The 27,503-nt window shown below is 37.9% G+C and overlaps 2 protein-coding genes across 13 annotated transcripts in view; one reads left to right on the forward strand and one right to left on the reverse strand.

Annotated features, from left to right (window-relative positions):
• The window catches only part of syne2b (spectrin repeat containing, nuclear envelope 2b), a 124,283-nt gene extending 122,694 nt beyond the window's left edge, over nucleotides 1–1,589 (forward strand). For all 11 annotated transcript variants that reach the window (XM_079843340.1, XM_079843345.1, XM_079843348.1 and 8 more), the window contains one exon: nucleotides 166–1,589. In XM_079843340.1, coding sequence (XP_079699466.1) covers nucleotides 166–376 — 211 coding nt within the window. In that variant the 3' untranslated portion in view covers nucleotides 377–1,589. The remainder of the gene's footprint in view (nucleotides 1–165) is intronic.
• Nucleotides 1,438–25,560, reverse strand: esr2b (estrogen receptor 2b). Of its 2 annotated transcripts, XM_079843354.1 has the most exons (11): nucleotides 25,316–25,507; nucleotides 24,525–24,613; nucleotides 17,292–17,792; nucleotides 13,646–13,836; nucleotides 12,319–12,435; nucleotides 11,638–11,988; nucleotides 9,815–9,953; nucleotides 5,393–5,526; nucleotides 4,134–4,317; nucleotides 3,793–4,023; nucleotides 1,438–3,287 (listed from the first exon to the last, which is right to left on the reverse strand). In XM_079843354.1, exons 3-11 carry the CDS (start codon nucleotides 17,714–17,716, stop codon nucleotides 3,233–3,235), a joined length of 1,827 nt encoding a protein of 608 aa, XP_079699480.1. In that variant the 5' UTR covers nucleotides 17,717–17,792; nucleotides 24,525–24,613; nucleotides 25,316–25,507; the 3' UTR covers nucleotides 1,438–3,232. The 2 variants fall into 2 exon arrangements, with proteins under 2 accessions (XP_079699480.1, XP_079699481.1); XM_079843355.1 differs by lacking the exon at nucleotides 24,525–24,613 and having other exon boundaries at nucleotides 25,316–25,560.
• Between the last annotated feature and the right edge of the window lie 1,943 nt (nucleotides 25,561–27,503).

Here is a 27,503-nt window from a genome sequence, read left to right on the forward strand (position 1 = left end):
AGTCTTTACTGTCTCTTTATCAATTGAATGCATTCTTGCAAAATAAAAGTATTCTTTAAAAAAAAAAAAGAAAAAAAAAAGGTGCTTACCTCCGACTTATGAGTGGTGGTGGTGTGAAAATGTTTTACCGTGTAACAATAACTACAGTAACTGTCCATTCTGCAGGGCTGATAAGGCTGATTCGTCACCGGCGAGGCCGTTCCTGTACCGTGTCCTGCGAGCGGCTTTCCCCCTCCACATCCTCTTCCTGCTGCTGCTGGTTGTGGCGTGTCTGGTGCCTCTCTCAGAGGACGACTACAGCTGCACTCTCTCCAACAACTTTGCCCGATCCTTTTACCCCATGCTCCTCTACACCAACGGACCTCCGCCCACATGAGCATGAACACGTGCACCCTTCACTAACACAGCCTCAGCAGAATCAGTTGGGATGTTGTCCACGCTCTCTCCTGTAGCAGAACCTGTAGCTCTGTTTGACGTGAGCGAAGTTTGGGTTTCAATATTCAATCAATCAATTCTAGTTCCTGAATGTGTTGCTCGAGGAGAGGGATTTTTCTCAAGCAATCCGAAACCTGTCTTCGGGAACCTTTCATCATGATGTACATTTGTATTCTTGGGCGGCAAGGGTGCCTCATTGAAGGTGCAATTTTAAAGGTTTTCGAACTGTATAGTATGTAGCAGCACACTCATTGAAACACTCCTTCACACAAATGTATTTATTTTTGAAATGTAAATGAGAGATAATTGAACCTATAGTTCACTTTTAGACTTTGAGATGGCCTGTATTTTTTAACTAGAGTCCCTGTTTATATGTCTGAGGGAAGGGACTTGCTTGAACATCAGATGTGTTTCTAGAAGTCACTGTTAAATGACTTGCAATGATGAATATATTTTATTTGTAGCTGTTTTAACTGCCATTTCTTTGGTTGAAGCCATAGAGGAGAGACACAGAGGCATCAGGGTGTGTGCAAATGTAATAGTCCTTTGTTTAATTTATTCAGTCCATAGTTTGGTGGCTGTGCTGTTTTCATTTGTGCATGTGTGAATAATGTAAAACTACTGAAATTATTAAATTATAATTGGTAAACGATCTCATTGGAGATCTAAATTATATCTGATTATGTTAGGTAGAATTTCTCTGGCAGGAGACTCTGGTGTCCAGATGCTCTGTTTAGTTCAAATGTCCCAGAAACACATTTCAGATGTATCCACATGATTGTATGTGGCTTTTATTTTATTAATATGGCGAGAGAAGGCCATTAGTCAATCTTTTGCTCGTACTAACTGCCAAAGTGTCAGACTTCATATGATTTATGAGTTTTTTTCTTTTTAAAAAGCTGTTCGTTTGATGTTTTTAATTGAATTGTTACAGTGGATTACATTATGGGTCAACTGAAATAGACTATGGTATAAATATTCATTAATCACAGAGAAACATTTACTTTATGATGAATTTATTTTGCAGCAAACCTTGCACTGTCAGTGTCAAACACTGTTTGAAGAGAATATGAAGTTAGATGTGATGCTGGTGCTTTTTTTTTTTTTGAGTTTGAAGTCAGTTTTACTACAAATAAACATCAAGTACAAATATGCGCAAGTGTCCACTTAATTCCCACATTTATTTTGCAGCTGTATGCAGTTTTGGAAATTTCGTTTTTGCTACCTATAGAAACCTAATGTTGTATTATCAAGTATATTTCTTCCTGTTTAAAGCTGAAGTGTGTAATTGTGATGGTAAAATACGTTCTGCTACCTCAGTTTAACCAGAAAAATAATAAGTTAGCTTCCCAAAAACTGTAAACGCAGTGGAGCTATTAACACTTTCCTCGCCGGCGTTTTTCTTTTTAAGTTGCCAGCCACCGCCAGTATGTTTGATAATTTTCTGAACATGCAATAGATCAAAAGAAAGAACAGAGCCTCTGCTTTTAAGCTTCATTCATTCTTTTTTATCAACACTTGAATATGGATAAGTTTCATGAAGAAAAAAGAAGCTGAGAAAATCGCGGTTTTCAAAGAATACAACACGCATAAGCAATGCTTTTATCGCTTGTTTCTGCTTTTTCTTGCCAGCGTTTTGATTCAGATTCTCTAGTCTTTCAGAAGATGTATAATAGCGCCCCCTACCGTATATAAGTGAAAAGGCCAGAAAATTACATCAATGGATGGGAAAGAGTTAAAGCACTGTTTGAGCATCTCTCCCTGCTCAGTACAGTAACATTGGCTCACCAATGACATGAGTTTTGGAACTGTGTTCAGCCATCCAATGGCAGGTGAGGGAGTGTTTGGGAAAACTGTTCGAAAATTACTTTTGCAATACTACTTGGTGACAGAAATTACACACTCCAGCTTTGACGCAATTGCCATTTCTCAAGAAAATGTAGGTGTAGGTTGTGATGATCACACAAGCCACTTTTTCCACTTGTAGCATCAGGAAAACTTCAAATGCATCTAGAATTACACATTACAAACTCATTTTTCCAAAATGATACAGCTGATTGTGCGTTTAATCCGGGCTTTAAGAGTACAGCTGCAAACGTTTTTTTAAAAGTGTCACATTTACTGTCAATGACAAGTACTTTATAAACCACGAAAAGCACCAAAGGACAGCAAATAACCACTTATACAGACACAGAGTACAAAATGCATAAACTATTAGAAGTGTGCGTACCATTTCCTTTAGTTTGGCCAGTCTTCAGAGAAACAGTCATGTTGAGTCAGAGGTTCTCAGAGATCTTGGATGACAAACAAAATGTTTAAATGTGCCGTGTGTAATTTCTGCAATCTGAATGGCTCAAAAGGACACAACGTTACACTGGCTCAACCAATGGCATGAGTTTGGGGTGGGGCGACCTGGTTGCTGAGCAATGGCAGAAAGGGGGAGTGTTTGCTTGCTTGCCATTAGTGGCACAGAAACTACACTTCACATTATACAGAACTGGATACAGCCTTAAAAACATTCCATTTGTGATTTCTTGAATATTGAACAAGATTGAGATTGGTTTGGATGAGATGAATTTCTCTTCAGGTTGACATTATGGCATAAAAGGAAACAATATAGTTCAAACTGCATTGTGTTGAAGTAGGACTAAACGCCATTTGAAAGCCCTGCTTGGTTCAGGTTGTTGATCACCTAAAGTTCTTGTTTTCCAGGTCTGCTTTGAATCTCCTACACAATACACCGCCTCGAAAAAAGGATGGATGGTCCGAATTCAATTACTATACAGAAGTAAGACTGTCAGTCTGTGTCCATGTCCTCTCGATGAAGACTAGAGTGCAATGTTTCCTCAGCTCTAGAGAGAGATAGACACAAAATATGTGTTACCTCTTTGGTCAAGATCTTGTATTGACAATGCAAGAGTCGAGCACTCTATAAAGTCTACTCCAGCACATCCCAAAGACTTTCAATGAATTTAAGGTCAGGACCCTTCATGCTCCCTCCCAACCATTCTTTCACAATTTGAGCCGGGTTGTTTAAGAAATGAAAAGCTACACACTCCATCACTTAGGGTTCGAAGAACTGTTGCCATATATGTAACGATCCAATCATTGACTCTGAAGCATTTGCCTATTTAAATCCAAACAATGAGGGTTTTTTTTGGCCTGGGAAGTGTAGTTACATGAACTTAATCTGTATAAAAATGTGTTATTTAAGCTGTAAAGAATCATCCTAACTACTGTTTTAGGCGAATTAAGCACTGATGTGCTATGGATTGTTTCTTCACAAATTATGATTTCTGTATTACTAAAAACAACACAATTCCACGTGTGTGCCTGCCGGTGCATGTATCCACTCACTGTGGACTGTGCCTGGTCTCCTGGTCGCTCTCTCTCGCTGCAGGCTGCGGACTGGATGTATGGAGGGTCTCTGGGCTCTGTAGTGTGTCCTTCTGGAGAGAGGTTTCTGTGTGAGTTGCCAGCATCCGGCTGCTCTGGGATGTGTTGGCGTCCAGCATCTCCAGCAGAAGATCGTATAGCAGCACCACGTTTTTTCTCTTCATGCTTGACAGATGCTCGATGCCTTTGTTACTATATGGACGACAAGAGAAGAGAACAGTCCATCACTCTATCTGCACGATTGAGAAGAGCAAACTGACAGATGAGAGGGAAGTGAGATTACAAACAGTCTGCAGTGGTACCTGAGGTGTCGAATATGTGAGAGCAGCATCAGCAGATGGGCGAGCCGGATGGACTGCTGCTGAGAGGACAAGCCCGTTCTGGAGATGCTCCAAACCAGAGCGTCAGTCACAGAGTCCAGCAGCCTCAGAACCTTCCCACGACTCTCCATGTCTTCAGGAGCTTGTGATAAGCTTGAACAGTTATCTGTTAATAAGCACAAAACAGGATGAGATTTGATGCGGTTGCCATCTAGACACAATCTATTAAAAGGGTCGGTGATCAGACTGCTGCTTTTCCCTGTAAGGCCTGACATTTAAAACTTTTTTTAACAGTTGATTGTACAAAATATATAATGTGTTTTATGTTTCTAATCATATATTTAATGCATCATCCTTTTATGGCTCATATATCATGATAGTGAGAACATGGAGCTCACACTTGAAGAGGGAAAAACACCTCGATTTTACAGAGGCCCAAACTGAGCAAACTATGCAATTTGTTGCAGTTGCTGTTAGTTATATAGCTGAAAAGTAGAGAAGAAATTCTGATAGCTTGTAATGTGAATGAGATTTAGATTACTTACATAAAATGCATATAAATACCAGTTATCACTCCACACAATTACAGTATATCTCCCAAATATGCCTTAGTCAGATTTAAATGATTTGTTTCAAAGCGCTACAGTTTTAATTGTGGGTGCAAAACATATAATCCAATACAATCCTGTTTCGACTTATTTCATACATACATTTGAACATGATTTAACATTAAAAATTTTGCATGGAGAATCAAGTAGACGTACTGTATAATTATAAAATGTCCACCTTCGGGTTTTGGTAGATTTGTCTTTTGCCTTGAAATCTTTACTGATTTTCTAAAGTAAGTGTAAATATAACTTTTATATTGTTAATAATATTTCAATAGGAATATGTACTGGACTGAAGCAACTTGCTGTACTAAAATGCCTGTAGTACAGAAGGCATGTAGAAGATTGTGTTTTTCAGCAATGTTTTGATCATGTTGCTAATTTAGAGGCCTTAGCAATTCATGTATCATTTAGGAGTAGAGTTTATAGGGTTAAAACACATGAGGGCGGCTTTGGCAGGAGACCACTGACCAGTCATGTAAATCAAACAACATGCTAACTATAGTTAACTATATAGCCCTACAATTATATAGAGAAAAAAAACAAGCTGCTTAGCATTTTATCTTAGAGCATTTTACTCGTACACACACACACACACACACACACACACACACAATCAGAGTAGTGTCATACTGGAGTTGAGAAGGATCATGGCTTTGAGACAGACGTATTCCTCCCTCTGTAGTTTCAGTTCTCTGAATCTGGAGGTGGTGGCCAGCAGCATGTCAAAGATCTCCATGATGCCTTCAACACAATTCCATTCATCCCTGAAAGAAGTAGAGAGAAAGACAGTCTGAAACAGAGATAGAGGAGAAAAGGAAAATCTGATCCATACATGTCATGTCACCAATAAAGCTTTTGGTCGCAAATTTCTGCTCAGATGCTATAAATACAGTAGCCTACCAGTCAGACGTTTTGTGTACAATACTTTTTGTAGCCATTACATATTTTGTCAAACATATTTTGTGTCATATTTCTGTTTACATATTATAGCCTAATGTTATTTTTTTATTTAATCTATGTTGATTATGAAAAGTGCACAGCATGAGTAAGATGCTCAATATGTCAGACGTGGAGTGGGTCAGACATAGCCTAGAAATCTAGACGCACCCTAGCGGCAGTTAATCTAATTTGCATCCAGGGTAGTCTAGCAACTCTCCGTTGAATTGCGAGATGGAAAAACCAAACTCTGGACAGGCCAATCACATCGTGTATAGAGTCGAGGGGCGGGCTTAACATAATTACAATTATGAATGATGAGTTGCGGCGGTTCCGCCTGCTACTCGTCTCGTAAACAAAGAAGCTGGCGAACAGCGGTCTTTCGAAACGGCTTTGGACGCGACTCTGGAAGACTTGGAGTTAAGATTTTCTTTGAGAAAAGAACAAAGAACGGCACTGAAGTCATTCTTAAGAAAGGAAGATGTGCTCAGAGTTTTGCCGACCGGATACGGCGAAAGTTTAATCTATCAACCAGCTCCGCTTCACCTTCTTTGTTGCTCTGGTTGGTTGTAGCGCTATCCTATTGCGTGCAGAAAAAATTTGAAAGACAAACGTTTATCCCGCCCCTCGGATTGAGCCCTGCTAATGGTAAGACCCAACATCTTGACGCGGGTCTGGTTTGTCAGGCCAGGTCAGACATGATTTTGACCACTTCATTAAGTTTTGTTTTGTAGAAAGTCTTTCTTTAAAGTTAATTTTAAAGTGAAATAAATTGTATATACATTTGAATCAATGTTTCATCAGCCAATTGCCTGGATTTAATAAATAAGAAGCAAATAAAGCAGACAAGTCTATAATATGCACCAGCGCGATCATGCATTGCACAGCGTGTCTCATAAATGAACCAAAACTCGAAAAGATTTTTGAGTATTGTGTGTATCGGATAGTTTACAAAATCAAATGATTCAGGAATTATTTTTGCCATTGACTGGAAAAAAAGATAATGTAAAAACTTCTAAAGGGCCCCAAAACTGTGAAGTCCTCTAGGGGTTAATTAACACTTTTCAAAAGCCCAGAAAGGTAGTAAAGACATCAATGTCTTCCTACCTTTCTGGGCCTTGAAAGTGGTAATTAAATAGCTGTCTATGGAGGGGTCAGAAACCTCTCGGATTTCATCAAAAATATCTTAACTTGTGTTCCAAAGATGAACAAAGTTGTTACAGGGTTTGGAACGACATGAGGGTGAGTAATTAATGACAGAATTTGTATTTCTGGGGGAACTAACCATTTAATTTTTTCCAAGAGTGGACTAGAGAGCTTGCAACAACTTTCTCAGAAATACAGCTTAGATAAACCAGACTATTTCCAGATATCTTGAAGTTAGACATTACTTTAACAAGAATATAATAGATGTGGAAGATGCTGGATCTACAACAGTACAGATATTTGTAGATGCATATATAAATAAACTAAATAAGAAAATTGTATCAAGAATTTATTCATCCTTAATGTCACCAAAAAAACACTCGGAAAATGAATGGCTAACTATGTGTAGCTAACACAGATGAGTATCACAAATTCAGATTCATGGAGGGAATTTACTTGGAAAATTGCAATAAGGTTTTTCATAACCCCCAAAGTAATAATAATAATATCTGCAAACTGGGAATCAAAATTTTGGCGAATGTTGGAGAAAATGCGGAAAGGTAATGGCTGACCATTTTCACATCTTTTGGGACTGTAATGTTATTCATACTTATTGGCATGGTCTGAATTGAGAGATAAACACAATAATGGGGTTGAATCTTGAGTGTAACTTTAAAACAATGTACTTGGGCATTTCTCTTTTAAAAAATAACAAAGAAGGACATATACCGTTTTAATATATTACTAGCAACTAGTAAGAAAGCCATTAAAAGGAACTGGCTCAAGGAAGATCCCCCATCTGTACATGAATGGCAAGAAATTGTAAATGATGTGTACAATATGGAAACTCTTTTCATTAATACTAATAGAATTTCATCATATTGGGACAAGTGGTTGAAAAGAAATGAAAAGATTGTGTACGTATATGTATTTGCTAGAGGATACATACTATACATATATGTGTACACAAGAATATGTTCTTATGTAAGGATGAGTGTGTACATAATTATTGTAAGTATATGTTTGTTTGTTTTCTATATTTGTTTGGGGGGAAGCGGGGGGAGGAAAAAAATAAACAAGAAAGAAAAGAAAAAGCATAATAGGGGTACTTTAACATACAGCTTATGTTTAATGAATACAGACAACCTTACAGTATTAGGTGAAAAACAAAGCAAGCACATGCTGTCTCAAATACTTTCTCATACACACACACACACACACACACACACTCAACTGTGTGTGAGAAATGAATAGTACAATCTAAGCTTGTGTTATGAGAACACACCAAGGTTTGTTAAGACCCTAGAGATAATCACCAAGGAAGAGGAATATTCAATTCCACAGAGACACAAATGAATAAACATGCACACACACATGCATGCATGCAAACCAGACAAACACTGCAAAACACTCCTGTTATCCAGTACAACATTCTTAAATCAAGATACATTTACTTGAGAAACAAAATTACTTTATAAGATATTACGTATTTTTGCAGATCATGACAAACAAGGTGAAATCTTTTTGCATTCAAGTGTTCTTAATTAATGAACTTCAACATCCACAGTCCTGCATGTCACACACAACAGCAGATTATCTGAAGGTTAAGGAATAAATTCACTAAAGACCAGTGTTTTACCATCAAGCAAGATATGAGCCGATCTTTCCCACTGATGGAGAACGCCTTCAGGTTTCAAACATTTCTTATCTAAAAGAGTTCTTTACATATCTGGTGCAGAAAAACAAAAAACACTGATGTGATTTGAACAAATTTAATTCAAAGCACATTTGGTGGCTTGAAATCCAATTCAAATGTTTGAGTCTGAGCTGTTAGATTCAAGCATATTTTTCATCATTCAGCTTTTGATAATGCAAAAAGACAATATGGTAAGAGTTGTATCACATTTTGTTCTGTCATATTTCCAGCTTTCTCTCAGCACATTTCATGCTGTCAGATTTCTGCTTCCAGTTGTTAGAAAAAAAGTAACTTGGCACAGTGCCGAATGCTTTATGATTACTATAGCAACCAAAGTAGGTAAGCTGGAAAATGACTGCCTGATCACACAGATCTGATATGAGTGTAACAGAGGCCAGCTAGTAGTTGCTGTGCGAGTAAACCTCACTCCTCTGATCTCAAGAGATGCTCTAGCGACTGACGCTATGGGTTGCAGCCTTTAGCCTCCTTGTTAGAACGTCCGACTCTCATGCCGGCGGACCCGGGTTCGAGTCCCGTTTGGAGCGGGAACAGGAAGGGTTATATTGGTGCCGTGACCCGGATAGGAGTGAGGTTTAAGGTGGTGAGTGTAACAGAGGCCAGCTAGAAGTTGCTGTGCGAGTAAACCTCACTCCTCTGATCTCAAGTGATGCTCTAGCGACTGATGCTATGGGTTGCAGCCTTTAACCTCCTTGTTAGAACATCCGACTCTCATGCCGGCGGACCCGGGTTCGAGTCCCGTTTGGAGCGGGAACAGGAGGGGTTACATTGGTGCCGTGACCCGGATGGGAGTGAGGTTTAGGGTGGTGAGTGTAACGGAGGCTAGCTAGTAGTTGCTGTGTGAGTAAACCTCACTCCTCCCTATGTCAAGAGATGCTCTAGCGACTGATGCTATGGGTTGCAGCCTTTAGCCTCCTTGTTAGAGCATCCGACTCTCATGCCGGTGAACCCGGGTTCGAGTCCCACTTGGAGCGGGAACAGGTGGGGTTACATGAGAACATTGTTCAAAGTCAGTAATAAAGATCAGATTTTATCAGCAGTGTAAATACTCCCAAATGATCCTCTGTGTTGTGTTTTTGGTTTAAAGAGAGTTTTGTTAATTGATCTTTCTTTTCAACAGATGGTTATGAAGGTTTACCCTCAATTCCAACATAAAGATGTGTTTACAACACATTTTGATCAAAACATACACTGCAGTCAGTGTCATTTGTGCTGTGGAAAGAGCCATTTTCCTATATGTCAGTGTGAGGTTTTACCTGTTCAGTTTGAGGTCGGGTGAGAAGATGAGTTTCCCGGGATGATCCACAGATCTCCACATCAATCCCAACATCAGAATATCCAGCCAGCAGCATTCCAGTAGATGCACCTGATCTGAAAGTGTCAGCTCCACGAAACCTGTGAGAGGAGTAACAAACACCTTGCAGAACACACTACTACACACAGCTGCTGCCCTTCAAATGCTGGAGGTAAGTGCACATACAGATACACTCGCACAAAATTATGACAAAGCATTTTGTCATTTCTGCAGCATGACAGCCCCTGTTAACCTTTCACTTTCATTGCACAGATAAGAGCAACATTCTGCTAAACTGTTTGATGATGACTAAATCCCATTAACCTTTTAGAAATGACAAGAGATTCAATCTGCCGTGAACCCCTGACCTAAGAACTTTATATAACATGGGTCTTCAACCGGGGGTCCGCAGCAGTACTGCAGGGGGTCCGCCAATTAATGTTTGATCACAAATCCTTTTTTTGATAAAAAAATTATAATATGGGGACTGGGAGAAAACATCACAAAGTCAAATTCAAATATAAGCACCCTGAAACGAAAGCAGAGCAGCCTCCGTTGATACTGCAATAGTATAATATTATTGGAGAAAAGGATTTGGCAAACGTGTTTGATTTTGTGCTCTGGAGAATGTGAAACATTCCTATTCACAGCGGGTTTTGCAGCAGTGAGAAATGTAGCCAATCATAGACATGCCTGTTGATCTCTGGAACGCAATGGCCAATCAGAGGTGTTTAAGTTAGAATCCACTCACCACTCAAAACACTGCACCGTTTTTATTCAGTGCTGAGTTCTGCTCGCTCTTGTGAATTCTCTCATTAACAAAGATACGATGCAAGTAAGAGATTCGTTATTCAGTGTAGACAACTTTACTGATTTTGATGGAACGCTGTGAAATCGTGAACTGAGATGAGTGACAGCTTAAAGGGATAGGTCACCCAAAAATTAAAATAAGCCCATGATTTATTCACCCTCAAGTCATCCTAGGTGTATATGACATTTCTTATTTCAGACGAATATAATCAGAGTTATATTAAAAAAGTCCAGGCTAATCCAAGCTTTATAATGGCAGTAATAGTTGCTCAGTTTTTGAAGTCCATAAAAAATGCATCTGTCCGTCGAATAACGTGAACTTTATCAAGTAAAGTTCAAGCCGATCGCCTTCCATGGAAAAGTGTTGAAAGTTGAAAGTGAAACTCAAGATGCGTACATGACGCCATGACGAGCATACCTGGTCGCGTTAGTCTTTCGATCGGCAGAGGACCTTTCAACACTTTTTCCATAAATTGAACACGGAAGGCGGTCGGCCGAAAGTTTACTTTATAAAGTTTTAAATATGGATATTTTTCTTACACAAACGCATCAATTCGCTTCAGAAGGCCTTTATTAACACCCCAGAGCCGCGTGGAGCATGTTATTTGACGGACAGATGCACTTTTTATGGAATTCAAAAACAGAGCAACTATTACTGCTATTATAATGCTTGGATTAGCCTGGACTTTTTTATTATAACTCAGATTTTATCCGTCTGAAAGAAGAATGTCATATACACCTAGGATGACTTGAGGGTGAGTAAATCAGGGGCTAATTTTCCTTTTTTGGGTGAACTTACCCTTTAATTGTGATTGTAAAGTGAGCTCTCTTTCGTACTATTGAGGTTATACAGCTATAATCCATTGAATAAAAGTATTGCTTTTCATGCTGCTAAAATGAACGACGCCAAATTGCATGCATGTAAAAATAAACTTACATAATATTTCATATATTTATACAAGCACACACACACACCTGGTATCTTCTTGGCCCAGCTGATCATGAGCACCAGTTCCTTGTCAGCAAGGGTGGTGAGTGACATCATCATGCTGGCCTCCGTGTACGGCTTTTTCACTGGTTCTCTCAGGCAAATCTGAGGAGGCTCCGCCTCCAGAATACAGTTCACCAACTGCTCAGGGGAGAAGCTCAGGCCACACCCCTCAGCTCTGCTCCCTGAAGGGAAGAGGTGGTCGGTGGGATTGAGGGGAATTTCTAAATGATGCTGGGAACCTCCTCTGACCCCTAACGCCCCACCCGAGCCCTCTCTGATCTGGGGGTTGCGACGATGACGAGTACCGCGGTAGCTGCACCGTTCCCGCCTCACACCTGTTCACACACACAATTACACACATGCATCAAAAGCGCACACTCAGCACAGCACACACTGTCAAAAACATTAACATACTCATTATAACATCTTTTCAGAATACACATATGCAATGCACACATCATGTGACATCACTTCACATTTTCCAATAGGTAAATACTGTCTTGACACCAGACAAAATCAACATGAAGCGGTATTCACAACCCACTTCACTTCTATATTGTAATGTATTTCCAAATAAAGGATGTTCAAAGTTTAAAGAATGATATCTTTCTTTCTATATGATAAATATGTGGCAACACACAAAAAGGGGATAGGCGGCTGCATACCACACTTCATCATGCCCATTTCATAGCACTTGCGGAGTCGACAGGCCTGGCAGCTCTTGCGTCGGCTCTTGTCAATGGTGCACTGGTTGGTGGCTGGACAAATATAGTCATTGTGCCCTGAAAAAGATTGGGAGAAAATGTAATTTAAAAAAAAAATTTAATAATCAAGCTTGTGGGGGAAAGCAGGACTACAAATCCACAGATCCTTTTTAATTTCATCTCACTCTATTGGGTAAGATAATATTACAACTAGGGCTTTTTTATAGTTAAAGCAAACAAAACAGAATATGTGTAATGTTTATGATATAGTATTACCAAGTAACATATATTTATATAAGAATCTCTTTTATACATACATACAAACACACATCTTCATATACATATAATTGTGCTGTTATCTAGTGGTCATGAAAAGATCATCTTTAAAAACACGAATAATTGAACAAGGTTAAATATTTAAGAATAATCTTCAAAAATCTCAAAATAAATATAAATGTTTTATTAGAAATCACACTGAATAGAATTAAATTATTATACTGTGTCCAAGTACAACGCTAAAAGCATTAATCGTTTAATTAATCAAATGCATCGGTACATTTAAGTATTATAATAATTTATTTTGTATGATGTTTGTCAAATATTAATTACTAAATATTCCTCTATAATAATTTTTATAATGTAGTAATCCTTGGATATAGTAGGAACATCACAAATTGACCAGGGAATAAATTTTTGCCTGGAATGAACGTAATCCATGATAAGAGAGTGTGTGTCCTTTAAAGAATAAAATAATGTATGGTTTTGACTGAGATTCATTATTCTTATGTGTTTTTACATATCTTGCCTTTTCAGTAGCGTCTATTGATTGAAAGGTCATAACAAACTTGTTTTAAGTCCTTATGGGGGAACACAGTGCACTGACCCTGACATATCCAGGGAAATCTGTGTACAGAACAAGTACAGTAATTTGAGGATGGGGGGGGGGGGGGGCAGCACTTTATTTTACAGTCCTGTTCCCCATGTAGTCCAACATACTATGTACTTATGAAAATAATTACAATAACTGGGTAATAGCCAGGTACTAATCCTGAACCTACCCTCAAATCTAACCTTAACCCATGTAGTTGGCATATAATACTTGCCGTACCAGTACTTTCTTAGGTAAGTACACAATAAGTACACGTAAGTGCATGTACTCTAAAATAAAGTGCAACCAAAAAAACTCAAAAAGGCAGAAACGTTCCATTGATTACCATGGCATTTCAGAAAACCCAAATTCTGAGGAACATGTATTTGTTACGTTAAATGGTTTGACCATGAGTTTTACCTTGAATGCTCCGTTTGAAGAAAGCCTTGCACCCCTCACATGACCAGACACCATAGTGATACCCAGAGGCGTAGTCATGACACACCGCACAGAAGTGCATGTCTCCTTTACCCACAATGCCTGGAGAAGGATTCAAGCCATCATCACCTTCCACTTGCTGCCCTAACAGCTTTGCATGAGTAAGGACAGAACTATAAAAGATGAAGGTACAGATAAAGTAAAAGAGGACAAGAAGAAAACATTTTTACATTTCCTAACAAATGTGAGTAATGCTTGCCCTGTGTAAAGCATGGTGCCTGGGAGGACGCCAAGTGGCCAATTGCTATGCGATTGTTATGACATCTCTATCAGTAAAAAGGTGACTTAATAAAAAAAACTGAGGAAACCCGTTGCCTTAAAATTATTACAGTTTTTCTCAGTCACTTTGGTACATTTCTCAGATCAGAATTGAAATTCTCAAAGCTACCTGTTCAATCTTCACATCATTGTGTCACTTGTGCACATCAAAAAAGCAGTTTCTCATTTCTTTGAACAAGTTGCAAATGCTTGTGTACATCCATGCAAATGATTATGTACAATTCTCTGCTGTTTCCTACATTATCAGTTGCTTATGTCATGTTGATCAAAATGTATTATAATGGGTCTCTGTTGAATAGTCTTACCCCCCACAACATTTAGGCATTAGTTCATAGCATAAGTCTTTACATGCAAAAAAGTTGTCATAAAATGTCAAGCATATTTCTATACATTTCCGTTAGACGTTCACATTTCTACTTTTGTTTTTCTGGGGGGGGTTTTCTTTGTGCTATGCAGTGCTGTATTTTCCTTTCTGTATCGCAATGACATGGTCTGTCAACAAATTACAGTACAAACAGTAAAAGTGTAAATGTGAATCTTGTCCAGTCTCTTGCATTCAAACTCCCACATACACTAAGGTGTAACCTACAATGTACAATAATTGTCATCAAAATTTTAGCCATATTTTTTACATCAGAACATCCCTCCAGAGTACAGTTATATTGACAATATGACTAAGCAATTTGACTGTCTTATTCATACACAATGACACAAGGACTTGTCATTCTGATGGCACTGACATGTTCATTGACACAGACATTTACTTTTGAGAGATGAACTAAGGATTTTGAGCAAGAGACTGCCTTTGCAGGTAATCCATGGTGTTTTGCTATTTGTACGAATTGTTTTGAGAAATGCACTTGCTGTTTTGCAAATGTCGAGGATGATTCGAGAAATGTACCAAAGCGACTGAGAAAAACTGTAAATAAACCATGCGCAATTGATAAGGGTGTGACGAGTCACAAGATCTCTTAAATTTATTTACTTAATAATTTTAAGGCAACAGGTTTCCACACTTTTTTAAAGTTAAGTCAACTGATCACTTTTTACAGCGTATATAGTGTATAAAATGTATGTATGTGAACTATATATGTATAACTGTATAACTATAGTGTATTACTATATATAGTGTATAACTAATTTGGCCAGATTCTACCAAGTGACCCATTAATATATTTCAGGGACTCAAAAATATCATGGAGTGCATTCTTTAAGTTAATTTATTTTATATTATTATATTTTATATTATAACCTATAATGCATTTTTGTAATTAATTTATTTTATATTATTATATTTATGCAAGCGATCATCTGTTTATATTTTGGGTGGGTTTTGTGTGTGTTTAGTTCAGTTTCCTGTTTTTCAGTTTAGGTGCGTCTCAATCAGCTCCCTAGTTCAGTAGTTCAGTGCCCTGCTCGGATCAGGGAGTCGACCATTTGAAGGGCTGTCTCAATTGAAAATCCTACCAGTGAACTGAAAAGTTCGCTCCCTAAAAAGTCCCACAATGCACCATGAAAATCAGGGAGCATCGATGCTCAATATGGGTGTGTCTCAAATTCCAATCAGTTCCCTAGCTCCTGAACTCAGTATATAGTGTACATAAGTTCGGGCACTGGTAAAGACAGTAAAGGATGCTGGCTCACTACACACTGATGACTCCCTTTTTGGCGACGTGACAACGTCCTCATTGAACAACATACTGCTATTTATGAACAGCGGAGCTTATATCTTTCTGATATTACTTGTTATTTAAAGTACATTATGATAAATACTTTTCTAATGTTCATTAGATGTATGTTTATGCTGAAATATCGTAAAACAATGCTTTCTATTTTTAAAAACAGATATCGCGTGTTATTATCGGTCGTTATGTGTAGCGAGTTGGCTGACGTGATTTAAGTTTTGCACTTCAAAACTTCTGTTAAGAGAACATAGTGAGCATCGATGCACCCTCGATTTTGCGGTGCAATGTGGACGTTTTAGGGAGCAGTTTCAGTGCACTGGAAGGATTCTGCAATTGAGACAGACCTTAAAATGGCCGACTCCCTGATCAGTGCCCTGACTAATGAACTAGGGAGCTGATTAAGATGAACCCTATGTTCCCTTAACGGAAGTTCTGAAGTGCGGAGCATAAATCACGTTGAAATGTTGCAACAAAATGATACTGAAAAAAGTATTTATCATAATGTACTTTTAATAACATTAAAAAATGTCAGAAATATATAAACTCTGCTGCTGTCCATAAATACCAATAATGATGTTGTACGAGGATGCTGTCATGTCGCCGGAAATAGAGTCATCAGTGTCCCCATGTGTATTGAGCCTTAGCAATGCCCGAATTTGTGAACACGATGTACTGATTTATGACCTAGGAAGCTGGTGAGCTGATTGAGACACACCCATAGTTTTTCATTGATTGTTTGAGTTGTTGCACCTGTTGTTCATTTCATTGATTAGTGTGCCTGGTTATTTAAGCCATGTGTTTCTTTCTATTCATGGTCTGTCCTCGTCGGATATTGTTTGGTTTTTCCATTTGAGTATTTTGTCATTTTAAGTTTGTGTTTGATAAAAGAATTGCTGCGCTTAGATCCTGCAACCACACTCTGACAATTTAATATTATAGCTATTTATCTCGCTAAACTAACTATAAACAATCGCGAGGTGAATTGTATTACTTGCATTTAGAATGATTTCTTCCCTGCTCTCTGTGATCCTGTCTGTGATTTGATGGTCCCTTTAACACACAGTCTGTTGACTATAAGTAACGTTGGACCTACATGTCTACTAACTCCCATTAAAGTGTATTAGTGGTAGGGTTAGAATCATTTGACATGTACTTGCAAAGTTACTTATAGTCAGTAGAATGTCTGTTGGGGGACCATTACAATAAAAGTGTTAGCAGATATTAAGCAGACAGTCTACTAATAAGAGTTAATTGACATGTAGTTGCAAAGTAGTCAACATGTTCAAAAGGGACCCTCAAAATAAAGTGTTACCGACCTGTGACCAATTCTGGGCCTTGACCCAGCAGCTGAGAACCACTGATCTAAGGGCCTTTTTACCCGTTTTATTGTCTTCTCAACAAGTTGCATGATTTAAAATACTGTAGCAAGCACCTCTAATAAAGTGCAGGAAAAATAAAACATTTTGTTTGGTCAGAGGGCTATTATTGTCTCTATGGCAACTGAATGATCCCTTTGACAGCTGCCATCTGGAGACGAAAGGAATATGTCTGCTATTAGGGGCAAGTTTAACACACGCACTGCACTGTTTATTACACATTCTCACCTGCTCTGGTTAAGCGTGTGTGTCTTGGCGTCCTCCCAGGCAGTGTGTGAGTGTGTTTCGCTGTAGGCCAGTGGAGGAGGGCAGTGCAGAGACAGCGCAGTGTGTGTGGTGTGGGAAGGCCAGAAGACTGAGGGACTGAGCGGGACGAGGCTTTCAGATGCGGGGGGATGAGGGTACCCCAGCACTGAGGAGGACACCGGGCTGTAGAGTGTTAAAGCTCCATTGTTGAACTCTCCCCCGTGCGGTGGTGAATAATCCTGACAGGCTTCCAAATACGGAGATGGAATGCAGATGGTCTGGTTGTCCATGCCGAGCGGGGAAGTGTACAGACGGGGTAAGAAGTTAGGCGAGTCCCCTCGATCGGCCTTGCCAGAGTCCAGGGCATGGAAGACTGACGCAGGGGCAGGACCAGGGGAGGAGCTCATTCTGGAGAACTCAAGCGAGGTCCTGGTTTGACAGACTACTGCATTGCAGGCCCAACGGTGTCAAAGGAAGCTCTTGCTGAAGGACACAAATAGAAAACAGATCCTGATATCAGTAACACCTTACATGTTAAACATACACTACCATTCAAAAGTTTCGGGTGAGTAAATATATTTTTTATACTTTTGTAATAAATGATTAAATTGGTAAAAAATAAAGACAATTACAATAAAGACTTTTAAGTTGTTAAAAATGTATATTTCAAACGAATGCTGTTCATTATTCAGCTGTGATAATAATAATAATAATAATAATAATAATAATAATAATAATAATAATACATTTTCTTTGAGCAGCAAATCATCAAAGAATGATTTCTGAAGGACCATGTGACACCGAAGACTGGAGTAATGAGGCTGAAAATTCAGTTTTGCATCACAGGAATTAATTGCATTTTAAAATATTAAAAAAGAAAACAGTAATTTTATATTGTAATAATCTTTCACAATATTACAGACGTTTAAAAACAAAAACCCAAACTTTTGAACGGCAGTGTACATATTGCACAAACTTTTAATGTGTCCTGCAACTGTCAAATAGGTGTTGCCTGCATTTTCTTTAATGGTCTCTAAACCTGCTTGTTATTTTTATGGTTTTTCCAGACACAAAACTTGGCAGACTATATAAAGACAACACAGCATGCTCAAAAAGACAGACCAATGATTACTAGTAGGCCTGTTTTTTTCCTAGTTATAGTAGCAGATATATATTTTTTACTACTTTTCTCTGAAAGTCATTGAAAAAAAAAAAATCACGTCAGAAAAACATGATGCATATTTAACATAATTATTTCTAAATCTGTCTAAGGCACATGGCGAAAAGTGAGAATGGTGCTGTGGAGGGAGGTAAATAGCCCCTGTGGCGGGTTACACTGCTCTCTCATCATACCCAAACAGACAGGATAACTGCTTTGATGGAGTTGGTAATGATTTTTTGTTTTGCAGGTGACATTTTGAAAGGTGCTGCCAATCCAGTAAAAGAGCTGATGGATAATTTCCTTGTGATCGAGGCTCAAATATTCTACTGATAACTAAGGAAGTTTCATTACAGTCTATAACTTTTAGAGTCTGCACCTTTAGGAAGAGTCTATAACTTGAAGAAGGCCAGGAGTGTACAGTAGAGGCACGTCAGGTCAGGCACTGATTTGAATTCAAATGTTTATTTAGTAAGAGATGGTTCTTTTAAACAATTTGTCACAAAGGTCCAGAGTCCAACATTGTAACATTGCAACCAAAGATTAACAAATAGACTAATGATAATTCTCAATAGAGACAGAGTAAACAGCAAGCCAGCATGTGTGTGTGTAACAGCCAAGTATGGTAACCCATACTCGGAATTAGGGGTCGACCGATATGGATTTTTTAGTGCCGATACCGTTTTTTTTTCATACGGGCTGCCGATTTTCTTGAGCCGATATTTGAAGCCGATACTGCTTTTGCTCCCTCAATTTACAACATAAAAATGACACAATGATCAGGATGATAACAATTTAAAATGTACAATTTAAAAAAAGGAACATTTATTGAACTAAAAAAAACTATATTTAACAAATAGTAAAAACAGGTGAGGTAGAACAAGAAAAAAAAAGAGTTCAATCAGTGGTGAAAATAAATTCTGAAAATAAATATTTAAGCATAAATAAAATAATTACACTATTGCACACAGTATCAACAAGCAAGCAGCATAATAAAGTGCACACTGACTGTACTATACTTAATTTTAAAACTATTTACAACCTAGTCATTTAATGGTTACACTCTAAAAAATGCTGGGTTAAAAATAACCCAAGTTGGGTTGAATATGAACTAACCCAGCAATTGGGTTGTTTTGACCCAGCGGTTGGGTTAAATGTTTGCTTAAAACAACCCAATTGCTTGGTTAAAACAAACCAATTGATGGGTTAGTCCATTTTCAACCCAACTTGGGTTATTTTTAACCCAGCATTTTTTAGAGTGTAGGTGCACTTAACTTAATCTCTTGTAGAGCAACACCAGCGGTAATTCAGGAAAAAAATCTCCCAATGCTCCACGTGTAACTTCAGTCTTTCGACCTTTTACCATCATGTCAATTCTCAATTGATTTTGATTAATATGCGCGAGGGAGGGAGAGCAAGACAGTTTGAAGACGGTGAGAGCTGCCTGTGGACGCCTGTCTGTAAATAATGCAGGGAAAAAAATATCGGCGAACGCAGCAGCCTTGTATCGGCCGATGCCGATACACGTAAAAATCGCAAATATCGGCCTAACACTACTCGGAATTTGTCCTCTGCATTTAACGCGTCCGAGTTAGTGCACACACATTAGGAGCAGTGAGTAGTGAACACACACACACACACTAAACTGTGAAATAATATCAGAAAAGAGCAGCATAAGAAAGACAGTATAAGAGAAAATCATGCAAAAAATACAGATAACCCAGTTAAAAAGCAGTAAATTGCAGACTTTTAAAGAAGTCTCTCCTTGTACCCACAGCTACAAGCACGCACAAAGAGATCCACCGAAAACCTTGCGGTAGTGAAAATTAAACCTACCCTACTCAAAAAAAAAACAACGAGAGCCATGTGTTTGCCCAATGTGTCTCTATGAACCACAGTGCTCTCTTGAAATGCACACAGTGCTTCACTCACAGCAGTTTTCATACGATTTATTTTATTAGGTCTATATATATAATATATATAATTTTGTTATAATTTATAAAAAAACATAACATAAGCAAGTTACATACAAAACAAATGATCAAAGACAGCAAGAAGAAAGAGAGAGTAAGAGAAAAAGGAAAGAAAATGACCAGTTACTGCACTGCTTTTGTTGGAAAAAATGGATATAAATATAAAAAAATATGTATTTTATTTTATACAAAAATATTTCAAAAACGAATGCTCTAGAGCTCAATACGTGTAGAACTTTCTGAATGATGGGTGCTCCAATTCTGCGGAAATCTAAGGATATTTTTCTGATTTGGCATTAAATGACTGAAATTCTTTATAGAGAATCATTAGAGAAACTATTTTGAGAACATTAATTATTTCCCATATATTTTCCGCAGGTGAGTTCACTCAAAAATGACTCATTTGGTTCAGAGTTTTATGAGGACAGAGACTGATCTCAATGAAACTGCATGAGTAAATCTACGAACAAACACTCAAAACAACAAACTTTAATATACCCAGAGTTCCCTGTTCTCTAGGCTAAAGGGCATCTGCGGGTTTTGGGTCAGAGATCTGGCCTGCTGCCTCAGTAAACAGAAAGAGTAAAGGTGAGACGCTGATGTGGTAATGCTTCTACTGAGACAACTCATGAAACATTGTGTTCTTTTTGAGAGACACATCCATAAAGAATATACCCTGAAATATTTCTCAGTAAAGACAGACATGCTAAAGCACACAGTGTAAATAGAACACATTCAAAAAAAAGCACTGATAAACATCAGTAGCATGTGACTGACTACTGAAATAAAGAAGCAAAGTCTGCTCTCTGGGTTTTTGAGATTGTCTTTATATAATTGGAGGGTTGACAACAAAAACAATAAGACAATATGCCTTAAATAAAGTTTGTCAAAAACCATTCAAGTTGATTTTTTAAAATGGGAGACAAACCACACAAAGCAGCACTTATCCTGCCAGATGACTTCAAATTTGGGGGTCAGTAAAGTATTTGAAAGAAGTCTCTTATATGCTCACCATGGCTGAATTGATTTGATTAAAAAATACATTAAAATAATAACTGTTTAAAATAACTGCTTTCTATTTTACTGTATTTTAAAATGTAGTTTATTCATGTGATGCAAAGCTGAATTTTCAGCATCATTACTCCAGTCTTCAGTGTCACATGATCCTTCAGAAATCATTCCAATATGCAGATTTTTTCATGAAGAATGAAAGAAAAATTGAAATTTCAAAAGATCAGCAGTTAATTGAAATAGGAATCTTTTGTCACTTTTGGTCGTTTTAATGCTGAATAAAAGTATAAATTTATTTTTTACAAAAGAAAGCTTTTGAACAGTATAGTGTAACATATTTTAAATCATTCTTCATCTTGTTAATGCACACAGGACAGCAGACATGAAGGGATAGAGTGAGACGGGAGTGTGTGATCGCAGAACACAGCCTTGCCACACTTTCTGACCAATGAATTTCAATGACTATTCCAGATGTTAACACTGGATGAGAGTTACAACAACAACAAAAAAACATTGGAATTCACTCAAAAAGAACAAATTTAGATGATATTAGTTTATATATTATATTCAATGCAGAAATGCCCATTATTGTTCTATGGCTTTTGTAACTGTTAATAATTTTTAGAATGCTTCCTGGAAAACACTATTTTAATCCTATATTTCCAGGCTTTTTATGACAATGGGAACCCTGGAACATAACTTTTTCTGTTTGTATCTGTATTGAAAAGTGTCACTGTATGGGAAACATGGTTTATACATAATTTGGCTTCATGTTTGATTTTTTAAAACGTTTTTTGACACAAACACCCATGACAAACACACTGGAATATGATACACACACACACACACACACACACACACACACACACACGTGAAACAGCTGGTCTTAATACAGGAGCACAAAAACATTCATTTAAATAAACTCACTGCTCCTTATATTTCACCATTATAAAAAAAAAATAATCATACATGCAACCAATGTAATGGTCTTGTTCTGTTTTGGTTTAGTCTTTCATTCAATTCTTCTTTCCCAGTGTTCCATATCATTATTAGTTACCTTGGTTGCTGATTTGTCTTTCACACCAGTTTGTTGTTTCATTAATTGTGTATTTACTGAGTTTTCCTTAGTTCCTTGTCCAGTATTAATTGTTATGTTAGATTTTTTGATGTATGCTTTAACTCTTCGTGGTAATTAAAAGTCTTATAGCCATTCATTCGGTGTCCCGGTTATACACAGCAGCACGTTACAAACAAACACAAGCACATGTTAGGTTTCCCTTGTAATAATTTTACTTTTTTTTTTTTAAAGTATGGTCACATTTTAATTTGGGAGCTGGCGAAACTTTAGCACTTTCCTACTGCCACTCTGGTAAAGCTCTTGGCTACAATCCAGACACACATACCACTGAACAAAAGGCCAAGGACAGGACGAAGAAACCCCTACACATAACACACAGTCCCTGGGTGAACTTTTCTCCATCCTAATAAGGTCCTCCTGCCAACTTGAGATTTCTTTGAACTTACAGAAGAATTAAGTTTCCATTAATTTCACGTTGGGCACATGCACGCCCACATCACCCCAGTAACTGAAACTTTTGTCTACACTTAGCGAACCTACACAAATAATCATGCGCATAAACACCTGCGTTTGTGTACATACGCACATTCTTCACGCTTGAAAACCCTCCAAATCGCTTACACCATTCATGTTCTCCTAATTGAGACTCACTTCTTTTTCAGGTAGTGAGGGATGATAAGAAAAGCTGGCCTTTTAAGATCCGAAGAGACTGAGAGTTCTCTGGAGAATAATAAGGAGAGAGAGTTCCAGAGTATGCTTTCTGACATTACTAAATCAGACAGACCCAGGCATTCAATCCTTCCATCACTTGTCACACAGGCCAGCAAACCTGTCAACAGAGCAGCCCACATATGTTTTTGTTATGACCACAGCTAAAACCTATTGCTGCTAAGTTGTGCTAACTCAAAAAAACAAAAGCTAAACAGACATTAAAATCAGGCATTTTCATTCATAAAGACAGTTTTAAGAGATTGTACAGGAATTATGAGTAAATACAGTGAATGGTTTATTCTTTCATAGGTTTCGTCAATTATAGTCTATAGTGAGGCAATACAATGAATATTTCTTTAAAAGGGGTGTAGTCTGTACTAGCCATCAGTACAAATGCCACTGATTTTGAATGATATCAGACCATTATGTCCAGTGTGTGAGTCCTCGTCCATTGCTCAAGAGGACAAGGACCTCTGTCTAAAACTGATAAAAAAGTGTTTCTTCTCCTCCCTCGCATTCTCTGGAGTGTCTCCCTTCAACAACACACCGAAAATCCATTCCTGTACTTCTGAAAAGGTTGTGGGTTTAACTTTAGGTGGGGGAGACACATGAACTGATAGATATATAGATTATAGTAATTTATAGTAGGCCTATGTTCTATATTTTGCTTTGGATTTACATTCAGATAGACAAAGCCATGATGGGGTTATATATATGAAGCAGTTTAGCATGTGGGACACTGAGAAAAATGAAAAAGGATAAAGGATATACAGGTGGTCCACTAAATATTTTTGTCGGCAACCCCAAAAAATGTGCTTCATGTGGTATGCTCTAAATGAGCTGGTTTATTATTAAGCATGGGAATGATATAGTGATTTTAGATGCACAAAACACAGTTCACGTAAACTATTTGCAATTTAAATATCTAAATGAGTTTACAGCATCAAACAGCACTTCTGAAATATTATGTAGCCTACTTGCCGCTTGTTTTAGTTACATGGAGTCGTGGTTGTGGATAATGTATCCGTAGGACAGATATTTTGAAAGTTTTGCCCTTGGCCTCTGAGATACAAAACTCAAAGCATGAATAAAAAAACAACAACAGTCATGTTAACACCATATTCAATAAGTATGTTAAATGCTCTTTTTTGTTATTGTAATGCTATTGATAAAATACACCGCTCAGATGGTGGTCTTTTATCAATCGCCACATTTTATGATTTCCTTCTGTCATTGAACCATCACTTCAACCACTCTCCACCAAAACCCCTTATTTCACTTACCACTAACGCCATTTTAGTCTTATCATGATCAACATTGAGTAATAGACTGTGTTTGTGCAGAGCCAATAAACACTGTCTGGAAAAAGTCACTGCAAAAAAAAAAAAAACACATGTCAGGCACATAATAATCCCCTGGAATTGACAGTACAGCCAAATCATTTAAGCAAGTGTTGTTATGTTGCTGTAAAAGTTACTTTTTTGATCACTGACCTACAGACATTTTTTATTTCTTATTGTTAAAATGATGGATATTAATCGCACAGTTTAATCATAACTAATCTCATTATTTCCTTTATATGTTTATATTTATATGTTAAATATTCTAGCACTCCCTTGCGGCTCTTTTGGGGTCAGGCAAGGTTACACTGAAGCACATTTGGGCTGTCAAACATCAAATCATGAAACTCCATACTCATGTCAGCTCTTTCATCCATTGCAACAAGTTTCACAAAGGTTGTTTTTCTTCCTTTCCTTCTTTTTTCCTGGCTAGTGATCATATGCGCATTCGTTCAAAGTCATTTCAATCGGTTAAAGTTTAAATCAGTTTCTTTACCAAAAATACAATGGTAACCATAGTTTCCGACAGTTACTATAGTTCCTGTCACTTGCCGGGTAATACATACTAGCCTACATAAAAACTGGGGCTCTTTCAAACAATAAAAAAAGCATTTAGAATCTTTTTTGTTTGTTTTTAAGACAGTGGTACCTAGCACAAGTTAGCATATTTTTAATGCGGGAAACTATGGTTGCCTTTTCACTAGCCTGAGGTTTTAGTTAGAAATGGCACTTACCGACAGCAGCAGGTGATGTGAGCTGGAGAGCAGAGATCTGTTTGATCAGCTGTGTACGCGCAGCGCGCAGCCGTATCGATCTGATTTACTGCGCGCACAAAGAGAAAGGACAGCCCTGAAGTAAGCGACAGACGAAAGAGAGAGCCAGAGACATGCAAACAGCTGGTAGTGTCCTAATGGCGCACTTTGACTGGTTGTACTTTGGCAGAAAGTAGGTTTTATTTGGATATAAAAATTAGAAAAGCGCGTCACTGCAGCCGCGCCCTCCTGGAGCCGCCCCTAGGTTTACTGCATGAGGCAGAGATTTACAAGTTATGACAAACAACAGGACGAAAGGAAATTAGCGTACCATATCACGATTCACCATAGTCATGGTCAAAAGTTCACGGTAATCAATTAATTTGTGTGATTCTTATGACAATAAAACTCTGGTAACTTATTAGCTGGTGTGCGAATGCGAAATTGAACAGCTTTCAGGTATATTGACTTTTAAATTAGCCTATAGCCTAACACAATTTGTTAGCAGGTTTTCAAGATGTATCATTATCTGTTGAGGTTCATCTCTCTCCACAACAGAATCTTTTGGCCCGCCAAACACTAACAAAAAAGTTTTTTCAAGTGTGCTATACTTGTTTTAAACTAAAATTAAGACTTTTTATGTTCTTCTCAGAAATATAGGCTAACCAAAATTACACCTTAGTTACTACTTGCCTACTTGACCTTATGACCTGTCCAAAAACCCACACTTCTTTGGACTTGACCACTTGTCACATGACGTATTTCCTTTATTTGGCTGTTCAAGTAGGCGTGAAGACTGCAAGCGTGTATTTAACTTTTGAATACCTGATGTTTTTGGGCCATATTTTAACTCAGTTTTTGGGCCATATTTTAACAATCTGAGCGCATGGTCTGAAGTGCATGGTGCTGGTGCACTTTGTCCGAATCCACTTTTACTTTAACGATGGAAAAACCGTTGCCGCGCCAGGCGCATGGTCCAAAAGGGTTGTACCTAGTCTCTTAATGAGTAATGGGTGTGTTTTGGGCATAATAAACCAACAATAAACCAATCAGAGTCTCATCTCCCATTCTCTTGAATGCCAGTTGTGCTTGCACCATGGCGGATTCGCTTTTAACATGGCGGAATTTGCGAGCGAGAGGAATCCTTTTATTTTTATTATTTAATTTTTGTGCTTCCCTGTGTGTGTGTGTGTGTGTGTGTCAAGCAGAATGTATGTGCGTTGTGCACCCGCATATAGGTGCATATTACTAAAGGGCCCTTTAAATAAAACAAAAATACTGTGCTATTAACCAGGTTTTTGTTGGTCAATGGCGCAGTAGTTTTCAGTTGCCTCAAAATTGCAACACGCCAACAATGTGCCTAAACACCTCGTTTTCAGACCAACATGCCCATGGGCGAACAGTTAAGATGTGAGTGCATTTGCTATTTAAACAATGTGGCTGAAACTAGCAAAAAACACTTGCGTCGCACCTGGCGTCGCATTGCGCCGGGTCTATAATAGGGCCCATAGTGTTGCAAAAAAATTAAAGTGTTTACAGCGTTTTTTATTTTCAATACTTTGCATTTTAAAATGGGCACGTGAATTCCCAAACATAATGCATGATGAGATACGTTCCCAAGCGGTATTCAAGAGAGTGTGGATTTAGTGTGCATTAAGGGCACTGCGCTTTGGCATTTTTAACCCTCTGGTGCTCTTTGTTTAGGGGTTGCATTGGTTGTCTTCCCGGTCATAAGTGACCGGACACCTAAAAATTTTACTTCCTCCACCCCAGTAAAACCAATGTAATTTATTTTTCTTCAATAATATTTTTTCTTTTTAATTTTGTATTTTGAGATGATTTGATGGTATTTTTTTATATTTATGCAATAATTATGGTCTATTTTTGCCATTGAAAATTATACCAAGTTTTTTTTTGTAATTAAAAAACAATAATTATTATTATTGCAGTATTTCAGGTTAAAATAGAGACTAGGCCTTCAAAATAATTTTTCTTGAAGGCAGATTAGCACCCTCTTTTGGAATTATTTAAGAAATCATGCAACCATGGGTGTAATCACTAGAGGTCTCTATGGAGAGGCTTGAGAATTCCCTAGTTCCCTTTCGTTCAGTCACTACGACGTAACGTTAGTGACTAACGAATGGGGGTTTCGCTTAGAAGCCTATCAACT

This window comes from Gobio gobio (assembly GCF_949357685.1).
Source record: "Gobio gobio genome assembly, chromosome: 18".
Classification (NCBI taxonomy): domain Eukaryota; kingdom Metazoa; phylum Chordata; class Actinopteri; order Cypriniformes; family Gobionidae; genus Gobio; species Gobio gobio.